Source organism: Miniopterus schreibersii (assembly GCF_964146895.1).
Source record: "Miniopterus schreibersii genome assembly, chromosome: 1".
NCBI classification, from domain to species: Eukaryota; Metazoa; Chordata; class Mammalia; order Chiroptera; family Miniopteridae; genus Miniopterus; species Miniopterus schreibersii.
The window spans coordinates 156,576,140-156,596,488 of NC_138101.1; the positions used below are offsets into that span (position 1 = coordinate 156,576,140).

Genomic DNA, 20,349 nt, shown 5'->3' on the forward strand with positions numbered 1-20,349 from the left:
TACACCTGAAACCAATATAATTTTATCAACCACTGTCACCCTAATAAATTCAATTTTAAAAAAATAAAGGAAATTTAGAGCAACTGCTTTTTGGTATCCCTTGACCTTTCCGTAAGTACTTGTTTCACCTTTAAATTTTGATGATTATATCTTCTGGATCTGACAAATTAAAATATAATTAAGAAAGAGGGTTGTTTCCTTTAAAAAAAAAACTAGCTGCTGTTATCAAGGAAATGTTAAAGGTTTAATGGGAAATATGATTAAAGAGATTTTGGTTGATGTTTTGTTACCAGTTCTAAGTATTAATATCTACTAATTGTATAGATCTGTTTACTTCTTGGGAGTGAGGAAGCAAAAGGAAAAGTTTTCAGTAGACTGAATGAAATGCCCTGCTTTAAAGCAAAATTTCCTTTTACTAGAAATTTGGGCTGAAGAGGGGTTTATAATTATAGCAGGAAAATGGTGAAGAAGTGACTCTACCAACTTCTTCCACATTGATTGAAGAGCTGCCAAAAGGTGGGCCTTCTGTTCATAGAATATTGTTGAAGTAATGAAATAATACAGCTGGGTTGAGAGATCAGTTGTGTATGGCACATTTTCTTTCAGACTGACTGACAATGATATGTAGAGTCTCTTTTGCATTTCTGTTCAGTGTAAAATAATTGTAACCTATCTTTAAGTGGAGATGTTTGGACTGCATACAAAACTTGAGGAAAATCGTCAGGATCAAGCCTTCAGTGGTGACAGTGGCTAGGAAGGAGAACAGAGAGTGAGGATTTGAGGATGTGAGCAGTTGAAACTCGTAAGACATTTCGAGTTACTCTGAAATTAGGCACATACTCATTATAACCTGTTGAGACCTGTGTGGGCACAGCAGGAAGTGAGGAGTGAGAGACGTAAACTAATCTGAGGATTTGAGATTGTGTAATGTCTTATGATTGAGTGCCAGATGGTGGATGGGCAGAGAAAGATTGGGGAATATTAGGCCTGACAACAAAGAAGTTCCAGCAGTCACTTGACTCTCTGTAGCCCTTACTACTTTGTGTGAAGCTTTTTTCTCTTTTGAGAGAATAGTTTAGTGTTATGGGTTACTTATAATCCATGTAAAGTAATATTTGCCATTTTTTACCCATCTTGCTTACCCTTCCTTTCCCTCTAGAATAGAATTGAATGAACTGTTGGAATTATGAAAAAGAGTGTTCTCTTTGTTGGTTTTTCCCCTTTTCTTTTGATTCTTTACTTTTAACTTTCCCTTCGGTTCCTTCCAGGAGGACCTTCACCCTACTTTACTCACTCTCTGGGAGTGTTCTTAATCAATGACTGGAGAAGAAGATAGGAAATTTGCTCACCTTCATAGTATGTTGATACTCCAGTGCATTTGCCAAATTTTAGCTTAAAAAGGAAAATAGGGAAGGGATTTGAACTATAAATAAAAACTCACGACCTCACAGTATTATTCTTAAACCTTATTTACCCAAATTGAGTACATACATTGTATTTCCCAACTCAAAAGAGAGAGGCCAGACGTTAACTGAATTAGTTTTAGACACAAAAAAGAAGGAAGGACCTCTTCTTTTCACCTTCCCATAGCTTCTCCTGTACCATCCTCCTTGCCATTTAGCATCCATAGTTTCTTTTGTTTCTATTGTCCCCTGAGCCTGGAGCCCACTGAAAGCACAAAGACCACTGGACCCTCTGTGACCCAGGCCTGTAATGTTACCCTAGCTTTCCTTATCTCCAGCCCCTCAGCTTCCAGTATTGGACAGTTCCTGTATATAATTCCATATATCACACCAAATCTTTATGTTCTTCAATCACATTTTTACAGTACAGCTATGGTGAACACTAAGCAAATGCTTTTGTGTTTAAATTAAGAATCCAAAGAAGCAAGTCTGCTTCTGCAGTCTCCTCGAGAGTAGAAGATACAGTGTTTTACCTGGGGCTTTTCAGTGCTTGGGGGAAACAATTACTGATGAGTAGAACCTTTGGCTTATTTTCCAGCTTAGTAAATGACCTTCCCTGAAGTCATGTTTCTAATAAGGAATCTGATGCCCTTTGTTATCTTGAATCATGTTTGCACTATTAGAGAGTCAGTCGAATGCTTGCTATATACAGTTTAGAAATAGGACAGTTAGGTTTTTACCAAGAACCTTAATGTTTTCAGTAATGTGATTCTATGTTTTTCAAAGGAGTCCTAAATTATTAATCCGAATTTGGGGATAAAGGAGAATATGGAAGTATGATCGAAAAGTTTTTTTTCTTCCTAAGATCTAGATAATGGAAGAGAAATAGACCTTAAGATAATAATAAACTTTTGTTCATCTTGAAGCATGATCTTATGCTTGATTTTTTTAAAAATTGATTACAGTATATAATCACTACAGTTTTTACAATCTAAGATACACATAGTATTTTCTTGGTGTTCAGTAGGTCTTTACACTAAAAGTTTTGTCATTTTTCAAATTTTTAATTCAACGATTCTATTTTCTAGATTACATTAGGAGTACTTTTATAACATAACATGAAACAATGTTTTGACAAAACTTTAGAAAGGTAAAATACAGTTCCTCTTTATACAGCAGGCTTTGCCAGTAGACCTGAGTAGCAGCAGTGGTATCAGAAGTCATGGAAGTGCTGGTTTCCACGGAGCATCTGCATTTGACCCCTGCTGCCCCGTTTCTTCTTCCCGAGCTGCAATCTTTGGGCATCAGGCTGCTGCTGCGGCCCCGAGCCAGCCGTTATCACTAGATGGCTATGGATCAAGTCTGGTTGCGCAGCCCCAGCCCCAGCCCCCTGCACAAGCCTCACTCTCGTCATGTCGACATTTTATGCCACCTCCTTGTAAGTATAAATTTAACAGCCAAAAACCTTAGGGGTGTATAAATGAAGTATTTACATTCCTCTATGAAATTACCTTTCAGTAGTGTTTATGTATAGGTTTTTAGTATTTCCTTAACCTAAGACTGGGGTGTATTTTTCCCATTTCATCTTCCCTTCATCCCATATCCTCAAAAAAGTTCTTAAGCAAAAAGGTCAGATGTTGTTTAAAAGGGTCAAGGAAATAAAGAGTATCATATTTTATTTAACATTTTAACATTTATATTTTAATATCTATGAAATACATTCAATGGCATATTAGATTCCTATACAGGGACATTTTAGGGAATTTAGATTTACCCTTTAGGAGTAATGGGAAGTTTGGAAGTTTAGTAGTTGTTTCTAGACACAGGAAAGTAAATCTTGAATAAGAATTCTGAAGCATTAGAATTCCCTGACAAAAGCTTTACCAATTGCAAAAAAGTTTCCATACTCATTTGATGCAGGCAATGAAAACAGAGTCAAAAGAAATTGAAATCTATGAGATATGAGAAATAACCTTAGGCTATGTAACATATATTTACTACTTTGTTAAATCAAAGGCTAATAATCAAATGGAAACTTAATAAATACTTTGGTTTAAAAACTGAGAATTCATGCCAGGAATAAACCAGGCTTTTGTTCTGATTATATGCAAGGGATAATTTTCGGTTATATATTTCCTTACATTTCTTCTTTCATTCCTCTAATTTTTTAAGTCTGTATTCTATAGGTATAACAATGAAACCTGGTGACATATCATTTACCTTTACAATGCAACTTAAAATTTAAAGTGTAAACTAGAAAACAGGTTTTGAAACAGTTTTTGCAAAGCATTTACAAATGGGCAGATTCTGTGTATGAACACTGGTATGATAGATATTATACAGGCTGGTTTATAATACTTGTTGATATTCATAATTGATCGTCTTTTATTAGGTACTCAAAATGTGTGGTTTTTCTGCCCCTCCCCTTTAATATGCTGAGACAATTTATAGTGAATCCATTCCCTTTTTCTTTTTTTTAATATATCTTTATTGATTTCAGAGAGAGGAAGGGAGGGAGGGGAGAGGGTTGAAACATCAGTGATGAGAGAGTCATCATTGCTCGGCTGGGGATCGAGCATGCAACCTGGGCATGTGCCCTGACTGGGAATCGAACTGCGATCTCCTGAATCCTAGGTCAGTGCTCAATGATCCACGCCCGGCCGGGCTCCAAACAAACTTGTTTTATCATAAAAGTAACTTGTGTACATCCTAAGGCGTTTAAACTATAGAATGATACAAAATGAGAAGTTAAAAGCCCTTCTCCCCACATCCCACTCATCTTTTTTATTTATTTTAAAAAATATATATCTTTATTGATTTCAGAGAGAGGAAAGGGAGAGGGGGAGAGAGAGATAGAAACATCAATGATGAGAGAGTCATTGATTGGCTGCCTCCTGCACACCCCCAACTGGGGATGGAGCCCGCAACCTGGGCACGTGCCCTGACTGGGAATCGAACCCCAGTCGCCTGGATCCTAGTTCAATGCTCAGCCGCTGAGCCACGCCCAGCCGGGCCTTACTAATCTTAATACCCCAGAGGTAGCAACTCTTTATAGTTTATTATAAAACCTTTTAGAAATTTTATCTGAACACAAAAATGTATATATATTTAAAATGGGATCATATTAAACATTATTTGCCTCTTGCTTTTGGATTTCTGGTGTTTTTTAAATGTAACAGTGCCTCAAGATTAAATCTAGCTCATTGTTTTTAATACCTTTATAATATTATTCCATTATCAGTTCCTCTGTTGATGGACATTTAAATTGTTTGTAGTTTTTGAATCTATGGGTCAGAGTGACATATTGAACTTTTAGGATGCAATATCAATAACTTTTTTTAAACTGGCAAGAACACATAAAATAAAGAAGGAAAGGAAATGATCTGTGGGAATGCAGAATTGCATTTTTCCACAGTGGTTAGCAATCTGTTTTGTTTAGATAAACAGTGATTATAATGATGGCTTACATTCTCACCACACACAAAAAGATGGTAACTATGTGAGGTGATGGATGTGTTAATTAACTTGATTGTTATAATTATTTTGCAAAGTATACGTATGTCAAATCATATTGTACACCTTAAATATATACAATTTTGTTTCTTAATTATACCTCAATAAAACTGAAAAATAAAATGATTGTTGAAGAGTTCAACTTAAATTCATTCTGAAACAAAACTTTAACATTTTGTAATATTTGTGAATGTTATTTTTTGAATAATTACAGAAATAGAAAACTTTGAAATGAAACTGGAAAAATGCTCTAAATTTGAGAAAAGAGAGTTCACTGATAAAATATAGTGACTTTTTTTATGACCAAGAAGTACTGGGCTTTGTGACTTCTTAAAGCATTGATTTGAAAACATAACTTTTTTTAAAAATCAGTTTAAAATTTTGTCTTACAACCCTGTTGAGCTGGTGGAAGTTTCCTTTAAATATATGCTAGCAAGGTTGTCTTTGAAAGTATGGCTGAATGAGTGTCATGGTTACCTGTTAACTGAATCAGAAGAATTAAAAATCGAAGGAAGTTCTGTAATGAAACTAGAGAATGTCCATATCTTTATACCGGACTACTGAGAAACACTTCCAACTAAAATGAAATTCACACTGAAATCCAAAGAGGAGACAAGCATGTGTTTAGACCTCAAACAGATGTATATCTCTTAGAGTAAGAGACATATGTAGTCTTCAAAGAGCACCTTTCACCAGTCACTTTGAAACACAAAGATTCAGAGTGAAGAAATGGGGGAAATTATCTTTATGAAGAACTGATTTCATTGGCATGTTTCTGGCAAATATCTCTCCATCCTTTTCTTAATGTAGCACAGGAAAAAATGGCTTGGGGCGGGGAAGGAGAAGAGCGGCAATTAAAGAGTATCTTTGCAGCCTTGCCCAGAAAGATTTGCATTTTCCTTTCCTCTCTATAGTGCTCTATAACCAGTAAAGCATAAAGGGAAGCAAGATTTATGTACTTAGAAATTTGTAATTTATACACTTGACACAAAAGCAAAAAACTTGTGGACTGCAAAATATAATCAACAATTTGGAAAAGTGTTTGTACCTTATTGTGAGAAAGCTTCCATGTATATAAAGGATACTTACAAATCAACAAGATGAACAGTAGGCTAAGAATATGAATAGATAATTCTGGGAAGAAATATAAGTGGTTAATACATGCAGGGTTTTTCTCAGATAGGCATTTAAAAAATTTAATGATAGTGTAGGGGTAATCAGGCACTCTCATGTACTGTTAATGGAAATATTAATTACAGTAACCTTTTGGGAAGGATATTTTGTCAACTGGCATCTGGATTATTCTCTTAGACTCAGAACTGCTTATAGGAATTTATGCTACAATAATTGTCCATGAGTCATATGTGTGTGTGCGTGCACACGTGTACACACTCCTGTACGTGCATATATGAAAGAGAGTGAGCAACACAAGGGGATCATACACACAGATGTTTATTGCAGTGTTGGGTTGCTTTTAATTTTTTTAAATATTAGACTTTATTTTTTAGAACAGTTTTAGATTTACAGAAAAATTGAGATATTAGCTCAGAGAGTTTGCATATACCCCACATCTAGTTTCCCCCTCTTATATCTTACATTATTATTGTACATTTGTTAAAGTTAATTAACCAATATTGATGCATTGGTTTTTTGATACATTATTATTAACTAAAGTCCCTGGTTTACTCAGACATCTTAGGTTTACCTAGCTTTTAATTTTTATCAATGGTTATTTCTTCAGTAAATGTTGGTACATCCCTATAATAGAATGCTGTGGGGCTGTGAACGAAGAGAAGATATCTAAGATTATTCAAAGAAAGCAGGATGCAGAGCGAAATTGAGCAGACTTGATAAAGTATTTGTAAAAATTAAGCATGTGCTAATATGTTTGTCAAATCCAATAGGAATGTGTAGTAGCAATATATGTTCAACTGCATGGTGCCTGTGTTTTTCTTCACAGATGCTTCTTTGACAAGACCACTGCATCACCAAGCCTCTGCCTGCCCCCACTCTCATGGAAACCCCCCTCCTCAGACTCAGCCTCCACCTCAAGTGGATTATGTTATCCCTCATCCTGTACATGCTTTCCATTCTCAGATGTCCTCTCATGCAACCTCTCACCCGGTGGCACCCCCGCCCCCAACTCATTTAGCCAGCACAGCTGCACCAATCCCTCAACATCTTCCCCCCTCACACCAGCCACTTTCGCACCATCTTCCAGCCGCAGCGCCTCCAGCACAGAGACTGCACCCTCACGAAGTGATGCAGAGGATGGAAGTTCAGAGGAGGAGGATGATGCAGCACCCAACGTAGGTTTTGTTTCTAAAAAGATAATCACACTTCATTCCTTCTCCTTCTGTCTCCACTGGTCTTTAAAACTATAAAGTCTGTAGAGGTGGAGATGATGGAACTATGTTAAATCCTTAGTTTACTAGGGAATTGATTCTTTACTAACCAGACTCTTCCTCTTATCCTGAGTTGTAGCTGTTGACAGAACAATTTTATGTCAGGTTATTTAGTGAAATCAAACCACTTTCAGGATAGGATACAGCGTCATTTAACTTTTTTTTTTAAAATATATCTTTATTTCAGGGAGAGGAAAGGAGAGGGAGAGTGAGACAGAAAGAAACATCAATGATGAGTCATTGGGAATTAAGCCCGCAGCCGGGGCATGTGCCCTGACCGGGAATCGAACCTCGATCTCCTGGATCCTAGGTCGACGCTCAACTGCTGAGCCACGCCCGGCCAGGCAGGATCATTTACTTTTGCAAACCAATCTCTTCTTTGTCTTTTTCTTGAGCATTCCACAGTAAAGATAAATGTTAGAATTGATGATCCTGGGAAACAAGATATAAAGTTATCATAGATATAATTTGATTAATTGAATGTTACCAACCAGAGGGAAGAAGAGTATTAGTAGCATTTTCAACAACTGGTATTGAAAAAATAGTCTTCTTTAATTTTTATTTATAAATTTAAATATGAAAATATTGTACTCCCCAAACATTAAGAAAAGACTATTATTGAACTATTTGTTTGCTTTTGAAAATTCAGGATCTGATGGTCTAATTCAGGGCAGTAAACTCCGTTGACCTAATTCTGCCTACCTGTTTTTTGTAAATAAAATTTTATAGGAAAACAGCTACACTTGTTTATATATTGTCCATGGCTTTTTTCACACTACAAAGACTAAGTTGAGTGGTTGCAACAGAGACCAGGTGGCCGGTAGAGCCAACAATATGTGCTACTTGCCCTTACAAAATGTGTTTGCAATACTTTTGATCTAATTAATGACCTAGCACTTGTGTAACTTTTTACTTCAGTTATGTAATTTAAGATTATATCCAGAATCTCTGGTTGCCATTGCCATTCTAATACAGTAACCTTTTACATAGAAAGTTGCCAATTTAACATTCAGATCTTCTAGTATCTAGAAATTTTTTTTCTAATCGTTGAAGGTGCAAAATCTGTAAATGTGTTAGAAACTAATAGAAAATAAGAATTAGACTGAAAATTACTACCTGCACCTGTTTTTTTAATAAGTATTTGGAACTTTATGACCATTTACATTTGTAAATTTGACTGACTTAAGACTAGAAAGAGAAGATATAATTAGCTGGGATGCAAAATAAAGAGTATGAACGGAGCTGGTAACACTTTCTCAGATGTTAACTTAGATGATGTTAACATGTATTGGCATATCTTTGAAAAAAATGATTTTCTCTTAAAAGTTTTATTCATTAAAATGGATGAATGTTGTTATACTATAAAAGTGAAGCAAACAAAATAGCTTCCATTTTATTGCCCTGTATGTTTACATAAAATAACTTCTTTGTGCCTATAACATTTTCTGGGGTATTTAACTTTTAAAATTTTATTTTTATTCAGTTTCTACTATTCTGTTTTAAATATCTACTGTAAAGAAGGTATACAAGATCATGTTAAAATTGCCCTTTTCCTTGGATGATATCTGAATTGGAGGCATTGTAATAAATGAGCAGTGAGAATTTTGTGGGTTATGGCTTCTTGATATATTATTAATCATTAATTTTATGTTACATTTTTATAATTTATTGTTATAGTTCACTTTATGACTAATCTATAGATGTTAATACTATTAATACCAGATTGTTTTCTACATTAAGAAATAACCAATTATTCAATTATTTCCAGTGGTCTTTTTGTGTTCTGTGTTTCCAGGCGGGCACATGAACGCCCCCCACCCCATCCACATAGGATGCACCCAAACTATGGTCACGGGCATCATATTCATGTGCCTCAGACTATGTCCTCACACCCTCGACAGGCTCCAGAGAGATCTGCCTGGTCAGTATCTTGTTTATTTTAAAGTTCTGCTTGCATCCTGTGGTAAAGCTGTTGGAGAAGGTCCTTTGTAGTGGGATGCCACACGGAGGGTGAGGTGGGGGGCTGAATTGCAGCTTAGCTCAGAGGCACTGACTGTGGGTGAGCTGACGAGACCTGGAGGTGAGAGTAGGCAGTGGAGTTCTGGGTCAGGGAGCCATGTCAAGTAGGCGTAGGACTTCTGTTGTTGTTCAGGGTTGTCTGCCATCAAAGTTAGCTCCCCAAATGGATCCTACTTTTCACCACTTTTTTATCCACATTTGTATTCAAATTTGCTTACTACCCTTAGCCCCTGCGGTTGACAAAGGAAATCTAGCCTCCTAGGCTCCTGGTCTTTTCCTAGAGAAATGGAAGCAGGTTTATTTTAACTTTCTTTCTGAATCCGTTGTCTGTAGGCAGTCAGTTGAGATCTTACCCACAGTGACTTTGGAGGCAACATATAAAATGAGAATGAATCAAGATTTGGCATTTTCCAATTTTACTGTTTCTAAAGTTTTGTGTACCCTTCTGATGATTCTTGATGCCAAGGACCCAGAGACACTATCCAACAAACAAAAGCCGTGGGAGCACATGTAACATTAATGTAAACTAAAAAAGTTAACTCTGTTTTGTATGCTCTTCAAGTAGAATGAGACTTTTAGATTGAAAGGAACCTTAGGGGCCATTCATTATACAGTTGACCCTTGATCAGGATGGGTGTGGACCCACACAGTTCAAACTCGTGGGTCAGGGGTCAACTTTATTTCTTTCCTTTGTGAAACTGTACAAATTGCTTTGGGCCTCGTGGCCACAAAATTGAATTTTGGGGTTTTAATTTTTGCAATGAATTTGAAACTATTAAATCTTTTGTACTAAATTATCTTTTTCTCAGCTATGTACATTAAGAATTTTAGATTACTTTCTAAAATGTAAATATAGTCCATCACTTCTGTTGATAATAAAGACACAGCAGAGATGTCTAAAAGTTAAACTCTTCTCATCTTGTGTCAGGGAACTGGGAATTGAAGCTGGAGTGACTGCAGCTACCTACACACCTGGAGCATTGCATCCTCACTTGGCCCATTACCATGCACCACCTCGACTTCATCACTTACAATTAGGAGCACTTCCTTTAATGGTAAAACAGAAAAGTTCCAAAATTCTGACATATTCTCCTTCAAAAAGTATTCCTTCTTTACTAAGTTAAATATTTTATTGGGAATATGTTTTAATGTATTAACTGTTATAGGTGTCTTAATAGAATTTGAGAATTGTTAGAGGAAATTGTGCTATAATAAGGTATTGGATATATTAAAATTCATATTTGTATAGTAAAATGAATTCTTAATGTAAAAATGACAGTTTTTTCTTTTATACAAGGATGGCAATCTTGATCCATTGTCACTAGGACATATCAGTTGGCATTCTAAAGAACAACTTCAGCAAAAATTTACTGAGTTTGTTATTGATAAGACATACTGGTTATAAAAGTGGTACAGAAAAGGGAGTAGTTTGCTTGTTGGGGTAGAGATGCTGCAGGAAAGGTTTTCCAAACGCTTTGTTATACATGTGACTTCTGAGCAGGCTTTGGAATTGGGAATGGTGCTCTTACAGTGGCCACATCATGTAGAGAGCTGTTAAAGAACATAAGTACAAGCAACTCCAAGTGAGTTGGAATTTCTGGACCATAAAGGTGAGGGTAACTTAGCAATATGAAATAAAGTTGTCCTGCCAATAATCTGAGACTCATGAGCCATTGAAAAGGGACCATCTTGATCATATTTGCTTTAGAGTGATTTAATCAGCTTGTAGTTAGAGACCACCTCCTCTGTTGTGTGGGAAATAGATTTCAGGGTGGGAGGAACTAGTTAAGACATTGTAGTAGAAGTAAAGCTGATGAACCTCTGAACAAAGGCAATGGCAGTTGCCATAAAAATGATGGGACACATTAGAGTAATATTTAGGATGATAGCTTGGGTTATTAGGTATATAGTGGTGCCATTCACTAAGTTGGAGAATATTAGATGAGGGGTAAGGAGAGTTAGGTTTTGGACATATCGAATCTGAGATAACTGTGTGTATCAAGGTGGAAAGTCCAGTAGGAAGTTAAGTTTATTGTCTGGACTTCCAAACCATAAACATATGTGAATTAGAGATGTGCTCTGCCGATGTATAACATGTATGTGTCGCATACCTGTCATGATATATGGGTCCATGGAAGATTAGATTTCCAGGAAAAATGTGTACATTGACGAGATTGATAAAACCTTGGAGAGTGATAACACTGTACTGGAAACAAAGGATTCTGAGAACTGGCTAGAGAAGTTGAGGAGAAACAAAGTTAGAATACTGTCAAAATAATGTGGTCAGTGGTGTCTCACTCCCAAAAGTAAAGTTTGAAAACATTGGAGTAGTTACTGTGACTCCTGTCAGAGTGATGTCAGCAGCGAAGAGGGATGGAGGACGGTGCTCCGTAGGTTTGGTAAGGACGGTGAAGACGTGAGGAGCGAATACAAAGTACTCCGATAGAAGCCCGGTGGGAAGGGAAGGTGGGAAGCAGGGTTGGGAATTGTTCCAGGATTGAGGAGCTAGCTTAGGTTTAGAGAAACTGAGGTGTTTTAGGTTTAAGACACCACTAGAGAGGACTTGTTTGAAGATAGAGAAGAGGGTGGAATAGCAGGGTGGGGAACAGGAGGAGCTGGGAGGAGGTGAGAGAGGGACTCTGAGTAGGAGGAAGAGGAAGCTCGTGAAAGCCAGAGGAGGGAGGCAGGGAGCTTCACAGGGAAGTGCAGGTTTCAGTGATTTGGGGGCAGGAGTTCTTCCTGATTTTTCACTTTCCTTGGAGGTGTGTAGGAGGTTGGGTTATCTGCTAAGAGCTGGGCAATATTGATCTTTTTTTATTTTTAAGTTTTTAATGTATTGATTTGAGAGAGAGAAACATCGATTTGTTTTTCCATTTATTGATGCATTCATTGGTTGCTTCTTGTATTTGCCCTGACCAGGGATTGAACCTGCAACCATGGCGTACTGGGAAGACTCTCTAACCAACTGAGCTTACCAGGCCAGGGCCTCACTATTGATCTTGGTTGTACTTAAATAATAGGCTATTTTATTTTATTTATTTTATTTGTTTAAAAAAATATCTTTATTGATTTCAGAGAGAGGAAAGGAGAGGGAGAGAGAGAGAGAGAGAAACATCAGTGATGAGAGCTGTCATTGATCAGCTGCCTCCTGCACCCCCCGACTGGGGATCGAGGCCGCAATCTGGGCATGTGCCCTGACTGGGAAGCGAACCCCTATCTCCTGGATCCTAGGTCTATGCTCAACTGCTGAGCCACGTCTGGCCAAGCTAATAGGCAATTTTTAAAACTATAAAAAGCATTAGAAGTATGTTCTGATTCAGTGGAAGCGGATTGAAATTTGTTTCGGAGATTTATATATAAAGATGGAAAAATGGTGCTCTATCCCAGGATCTCCCTCTCTTTATACAGTCAACCCCTGTTTTTCACATTCCTTATGTTCAACAGTAATGTTGCTGTAAACACTGAGTGAATACAGAGCCATTATTCTTGGGGGTAACTATAGGGTTAAGTTACAGGAAGCCTCTGGTCACGAAACCCAGTACATGACCTTGTTTTAATGTATATTTCTGGTTAAAGACTCCTTATTTGATACATATTGTTGATTCCAACAACACCGTAACTCATGCCTGAATGAAGCTTGTCTACGCTTATTTTCTCAATAAGGCACATCGTAGCCCTCTTGCACTTAAGAACAGTAACCAGTACTTAAACATTATGCTCGGGGGCCATTTTAAACAATAATGGCCAGTAATAGTAAGCACAAAAATTTGAAAAACATGATACTAAGTAAACCACAAAAGGACACTTGTTGATAGTATAAGAGTTGAAAAAAGACAGAGCCTTGTTCTACCTCATCTGGGGACACGTATGTCAGGCATCTCACATTTTTTGCTGCTTTGTGCGTGTCCGTGAATGATTGTGAGAGCACAAGTACTGATTTTAGAGTTAGGAATAAATTTTTATCAGGTAGACAAATTCACAAAGGATCTGTGAATAATGAGGATTGACTACACCTAACAAAAAATTAGAAAACACTGTTAAAACTTTCGCTAACAGAACCAAACATAAAAAGGAATGGGGCCCTGGCCAGGTGGCTGCTAGTTGGAGCATCGTGCCATATACCGAGAGGCTGCAGGTTTGATTCCCAGGGAGGGCACACACCTAGGTTGTGGATTCGATCCTGGTGTGTACAGGAAGGCAACTGATAGATGTTTATCTTTCTCAAATCAATAAGCATGTCCTTGGGTGAGGATTAAAATAATAATAATGAAAAGGAGTAAGGTACTTTAGAGGACAGGGAATACAGCTTTTGTCCTGAAGATAAGTTTTTTGGGAAATTTTGTGCATATCTGTTTCTTAATACTGTTTAATAAAACTCTCTGAAACTGTCAAGATCTTATGAAAGTTTTACTTTATATGTTTAGGCTGCTATCAGTCTACTTAGGATTCTTTGTGCAGAATAAATCAAGTATAAGAAACCTGTTATCTCATGGAACAGCTATTTCTTCTTTTTCATCTAATTACATTTAAGAGCTATTACATAAAACATTATATTTGAAGAGAAACCTACCCCTGTTACAGAATGCTTAGTTGGAATTATATTGACTTACTGAAGTTGAATTTCGTGAGTAGCTGGAGAGATTTGTCTGAATTATTCAATGTTAACAGTAGAACTCCAGCCTGTACTTAATTGGTTTAAGTCGTCTCTTCTGTTAAAATAGGTTCCTGACATGGCAGGCTACCCTCATATCCGTTACATTTCATCAGGATTGGATGGAACATCATTCAGAGGACCTTTCAGGGGCAATTTTGAGGTATGTAATAAAATTAATAAAGATACTTGCCACAGTATCTTTAATGCAGGGAGAGAATATATGTATTATTAGCATTTATAATTGTATAGGATTGCCTCTGGCTGGGGATCAGAAGGCAGTAAAATGTCTGAATTTCTGATATTGCTTCTAGGGGCTATGGTTTATAAGCAGTATTAATCTTAGTGTCAGAAGTAAACCAAGGATTTAAAGAAGGGTAAATGAAAATAACCTAATATAAAGAAATGTAAAAATGTATTAAATCATTATAAATATCAGATAAAGAACCATACTATTAAATGGTGTTGAGGGGGACTTAATGCTTTTGACTAAGCTTAATTTTTATAAAAATATTGCTGGAGAAAAAGAAACCTAAATAGTTTAGTTTGCAACTAAATATTTCCTTGTATGAATTTTCTGGAAGAACAAATCATTTGAATATGATTTAAAGTTTTATTTTGTTTCTTCATGTCAGTTTGTAGGTTAGACTATTGTTTGATGTTTCCCCCTATTTTACTACAATGATTTCATCATCTGCATGCATACACACTGACTTATATAGTGCTGTGTGGGAACATGTTGCCCTAATCTGTAAGAAGGACTTTTCCATACCACTTCTAATTGGCTGAGAAAAGAATTATACATACAGGCATTTGCCTTACTGTCTGTGGCTTTTTTTTTTTTTAATCCTCACCCAAGGATATGTTTTTATTCACGGGAGAGAGGGAGGGAGGGAGGGACGGAGGGGAGAGACAGAGAGACATTGATGAGAGAAACATCGATCACTTAGTTGCCCCTCACCTGAGTCTTAACTGGGGATTGAACCTGCACCCAGATGTGTGCCCTGGTGGGGAATTGAACCTGCCACCTTTGGGTGTATGGGACAACACTATAGCCGAGCCACCCGGCCAGGGCACTGCCTGTGGTTTTTTAAACATTGTATTTGCATTGTGGGTTTATAAATATGGAACTTTATTTCTTTTACAGTATTGACAGTGCTGTTCAAGGAATAATCACCCTGGCTTTTTTTTTCTTCTAAATATATCTTTATTGATTCCAGAGAGAGGAAGGGAGAGGGGGAGAGAAACATCAATGATGAGAGAGTCATCATTGATCAGCTGCCTCCTGCACCCCCCCCCCACCTCCCACCCCCACCCCCCGACTGGGGATGTGCCCTGACCGGGAAGTGAACCCCGATCTCCTGGATGCTAGGTCAATGCTCAACCGCTGAGCCACGCCCGGCCAGGCAGTCACCCTGGCTTTTAATATTAGTTATTCTTTACCTTCAGGAACTGATTCATTTGGAAGAAAGATTAGGAAATGTCAATCGTGGAGCATCCCAGGGAACAATTGAAAGGTGTACATATCCACATAAATACAAAAAGGTAAGAATTTATTCTGCAAAACATGTACATTATTAAAATGCATGAAATTTAATATGGACCTTTTACTTTGTGCAGTATAGTAACTACATTATTATTAAAACAATATATGTATTTAGTTAAAAAGTATAAAAAATATATACTCTAAAGTTTCTTACCCTGCTGACTGACCCCAGTCATCCTTCTCAGACGAAAAATTATGGTTAAAGATTTCTTAGGTAATCTTCCAAATACTTTTATACATTTATAATAATAATGTGCATATGTATATATTTTTTTTCTTCCACTTTGAAAAGTAGCACAAGGGGGGTAATCTGCACAGTTTGGCACATTTTCTTTTTATTGTGTATCTTCACTCACAGATCACTCATATCCTTTATTTAATAGCATATACAGAATTCCATCACATGGCAGTACCAAAATTTAACTAGCCACTTATTTTGATGGACATTTAGTTGATCTACATTTCTTATATTCTACACCCAATACCTTATGTAGTAGTATATCTAGAAGTTATGGAGTAGACATGTTAAATAAGTTTCTTTCAACAAACAATATTCTTTGCTGTACAGAGAATAATAAAATGTGAAAATTACTGTTCTTTGTATTTTTCATCTGTTTTCTAAGAGTATTAATGGAATATTACCCCTAAATTTAAGTTCTTTCAGCTGTCTAAATACTGTAAATAGCTTTAATTAATTTGGATTTTTGAAAAACGTTCTTTAGTAAAATAAAGTTTATTTAGCTATGCTCATGATAGGACAGAAATAGAGTTTATATTGTGTTTCATCCTTATTGTGGATTAAAAATAATAGATTTCAAACTAATGAATTTCTGTTACCTTTGATTTTGCTTTTGATGCTGATTATTTGAGGGTCTTAAAATAAGACAGTTAGTTGATGATAGTCATTTAATTCATTTGTTAAGTCATGACAGTTGTACCTGGGAAATAAGTTGTGGGTGAATGTGTGGTTTTGTTTTACTTTGTTTTTCAAATCAACGCAGACTTGACTCAGTTGCTCAATAATGTCATCTCTACTAATAAGGTAACAACTGATTGGTTCTCACAGAGGAAACTGCACTGCAAGCAAGATGGGGAAGAAGGGACGGAGGAAGACACAGAGGAAAAGTGCACCATCTGCTTGTCTCTCTTAGAGGAAGGCGAAGATGTGAGGTAACGGGTGCTGATTACCTAAGATCCGCGGTCAGAACTGTACAAGAGATCTTACTCGTTTAAAGCACGCTAGAAACCCAATAAAGATTGCTTCTGGCATGCCATGTGTCCGTCTCTAAAACAGAATCACTTATAGTGAGTGAAAGAGTAAGAAGATTAAAGCCTCTGTTACCAACAAAGAGATGGCAAATGTACTGCCTGCTTGGGGCCACACCTCGAGGAAATTTTGTAGCCAAGATTGTCTTCTACAAATCTTACAAAAAGAAGAATTTGAGAGGCTTTTGAGCCAAGACAGTTATATTAATGTATTCTCCAAAGCTGAAAGGGGGTGGGGATCCAGATTAGCTCCATACAGTTTTACAGCATCTTTTATAAGTGAATTTTGTCGTAAAATTTCCTCTCAACTTGTAGGATTACTCTCTTCTTGCAGCTTTGTGATTTAGAAAATGTTATTATATTAACCCAATATTAAATTTAGGCATTTTCTTATAGCCTCTTAAGTAATTGTTTTGTTCCTAGTCCAGTTTTTCTAATGTAACATAATCCCATATGAAACAGGTTCTATAATACCTGTTACAGAACAATATGGTAATTTTGTTGACCTAATTTATAAGGATAACTTTGTCATGTTCCTTCACGGCTGAGAGAAAAAAATATAAACAATTGTCTTTCATACCACATGTAAGGTTTTTTGAACACTATTTCCAATGAAGATTTATAAATATGGAAGGTAATTGTTTTTACATTATGGACAATACTGTTTAAGGAGTAATTGGAACACCTCTTTTTAGCTACTATTTGTACAAAGTATTAGGAAGTCTGAAAATGTATGACAACTCTTAACAGTGGATAGAAGTAGAGATGAACACTTGAGTTTAGTAATTTATATTCCACTGTTAAACTTAGATTTAATGTTACCCTGGATTTCCTAGAAGTTTTTTTTATTTCTCAATTTCTAATTGATAAGTTAGTGTAGTGTACTAAAGTAAACATCTTCTTTTAACCAACTTTTAAAAGAGTAGCATAGTATTAAGTAAATAGAACAATCCATGGAAACATTATTATGTTGTAAACAATATAACAATATTATTAACCTTTATAATCAACCATATACTTAAGATTAATGTATAAAGATCCTTGAGATAGAAAATAATATTGCATATTAAGACATTTCTTAATTAGTATGACATAGCTGCTATATATTTATAATATGAATTCTAATGTTTTTAAGAGAGAACTAAATGATACATTTTTAAAGCACTTCACTAATGTAATGATTTTGTAATGTAATGTAATGATTATATAACAAGGAACATTCTGCCAACTCCAGTGCATTTGCAACTCATGTATGGAAACAAAACTAGAATTAATTGCCAGTGTGACTGTTCTTAAAATTTTTGAGATAATTATATGATTTGGTTTCATAGCTGTGGCAGTTAATTATCTTGGTCATTTATACATTGTATTGCTCAGAGGGTTAATTTAATATACGTGTAACTCTTATTAGAGAGGTTTTTGTTGCTTTTTAACAAAAAAGGAAGATGTCTCATAACTTTCAAACACGATGATTACGTGTATCATTTGTTTAAAAATAAATGCCACGTGCAGTTGTCATACAATTAATTTTGCCTTTTGTTTTGTTTGCCTATAATAGACGCCTTCCCTGTATGCACCTTTTCCACCAAGTGTGTGTTGACCAGTGGTTGATTACCAATAAGAAGTGCCCCATATGCAGAGTGGACATTGAGGCCCAGCTGCCAAGTGAAAGTTGACACCATGTTTCAGAACTCTTGCCCTCCCTCTCATTCCCATCCTCCTGGTACTGCAGTTCTACCAAAGATGGCATGACTTACCTGCGCAGATTTGGAAGCCTTGAACTTAGAGTGCTGGCTCTGCTATATGGTACAACTAATGCTAGACCTACAGTTCATGTATACAGTTGATTTTGATGTATTTATAAAAGCTTTTTTTTCTAGATTTGACATTTTTCCTGTATCATTTTACTGTATTTTTGCATGGTTCCTTGTATTGCATTTCTTTGCACATATTATGGGCTTGTGACCCTAAACTTGCAGGCAAGATTAGCTGCTTTAGTAAGTAGAATTTTGTGGTCTTTTTGTTTTTTATATAGTGCCAGGTCTTAAGAATTATGAATTTTTTTTATCCATTACTAACCTTTAATTTAATCAATCATGTACTTTAGTTTGATGTATAAAGATCCTTTAGAAAATGATAATATTGTGTATTAAGACATTCCTTAATTAGGACAAAAATGGCTGCTGTATATTTACAATATGGAGTTCTGAGATAAATACCATCCTTAATACTGGGAGCAGAACACAAACCATATTCAGTCAGATGCAGGTGGTATTCACATCACCAGTGATCAATAGAAATTTTCTTGGCGTACCCTTCTCCTTTCAGCACAGTGCAGAGTTGATATTGATATTATACATTTAGACTGCTGTTCCGATTGTATTTATCCTTTTCCTACTTTGTTTAGAACTTTATTTCCCTGGTTCAGTTTTTGCTGCTGTGAAACAGCTCTATGAACACTAAATATTAATTTCAATTAGCTGGATTGTACATACTTGCAGATTTAACAAAATTTTGGAGAAATTGAAGAAGACATGTAGAATTTTGTTTAGGCTTCTGCTAAGCACGTATAGTAAAGATATCTGCTTACATTGATTTTGTACACACATTCAGTCAGGATTTAGAATTGCAGTCATTGGCAGGTATCTATACATTCATACTAAAGGTCCCAGATCACTTTTAAGGGATTTTTATTAGTTTAAAGATAAATAAAGTTAGCTGAATCTACATGTCTCTTGTTTTATTTCTCTTTAAACTTGAAAACAGTAAATCTGCAGATACTGTGAGGCACAAATTATACTGTCAACCTACTGTTGCTCTGGTTTTAGACGCCCACTTCATACATAACCAAGAGTCGATCACTGATTAAAAATTTTTAATTTCTATAGTTAAGATTTACTGCATAATATAGAATATAAAGTTAAGTTAACATACTAACATTTCTCCTTTGGAGAAAGTTTTAATCCACTTCAGGATGCATATTATCAAGATACTTTCATATACAGGATAGCCTAATTTTATTTGTTTAAATATGCTTAATATGTCCCAGATTGCAATGCATCAGTCAGTAACATCACTGTCTGTATGTGGAAGACATGTTCCCATGGATCATATGTGAAGATGTCAATAAGCTTGCATTAAGCCACCTGCTTTGTAAGTGGATTGATTAATAAATAACTTATATTTCTATTGTCTTTGTGTTTCATAATTAGTTTTTATACAGCAGTTTACATTAAACATCTTGGAATTCAAAGATAGTGATCTCTCTGAAGTTGACATTTGCATAATTTGGTGTTTGTGTTCATGCCTTTTTTGTATTAAATGTTACACTGTAGTAATTGTCAATATCAAACATGCTTCAACATAGTATGTGTAGAGATGGAAGATGGACTGGTAAAGAAATTTGGATATACGATAGTATTTAATATTTTTAAAAAGAATACTTGATTAAGCTGCAGATGTAGAAGGGTGGAGAGTAGGGTGGGGTACCAGAGAGTGAGCGGGTGCCTCGTGTCTGCCACCTTACTGGGGAAAAGAGCAAGTAGC

General features: G+C 36.0%; 1 protein-coding gene across 4 annotated transcripts in view; it reads left to right on the forward strand.

Moving 5' to 3' along the window:
• Window positions 1-19,993, forward strand: part of RNF111 (ring finger protein 111) — an 84,826-nt gene extending 64,833 nt beyond the window's left edge. The window contains exons 7-14 of one of the 4 annotated variants that reach the window (XM_081147625.1): window positions 2,580-2,841; window positions 6,877-7,225; window positions 9,117-9,242; window positions 10,269-10,395; window positions 14,062-14,154; window positions 15,441-15,536; window positions 16,580-16,707; window positions 18,362-19,993. In XM_081147625.1, the coding sequence (XP_081003751.1) occupies window positions 2,580-2,841; window positions 6,877-7,225; window positions 9,117-9,242; window positions 10,269-10,395; window positions 14,062-14,154; window positions 15,441-15,536; window positions 16,580-16,707; window positions 18,362-18,479 (1,299 nt within the window). In that variant the 3' untranslated portion in view covers window positions 18,480-19,993. Of the gene's footprint in view, window positions 1-2,579; window positions 2,842-6,876; window positions 7,226-9,089; window positions 9,243-10,268; window positions 10,396-14,061; window positions 14,155-15,440; window positions 15,537-16,579; window positions 16,708-18,361 lie in introns of all 4 variants that reach the window. The other 3 variants (XM_081147622.1, XM_081147623.1, XM_081147624.1) reach the window with 3 other exon arrangements.
• The last annotated feature ends 356 nt before the right edge of the window (window positions 19,994-20,349 follow it).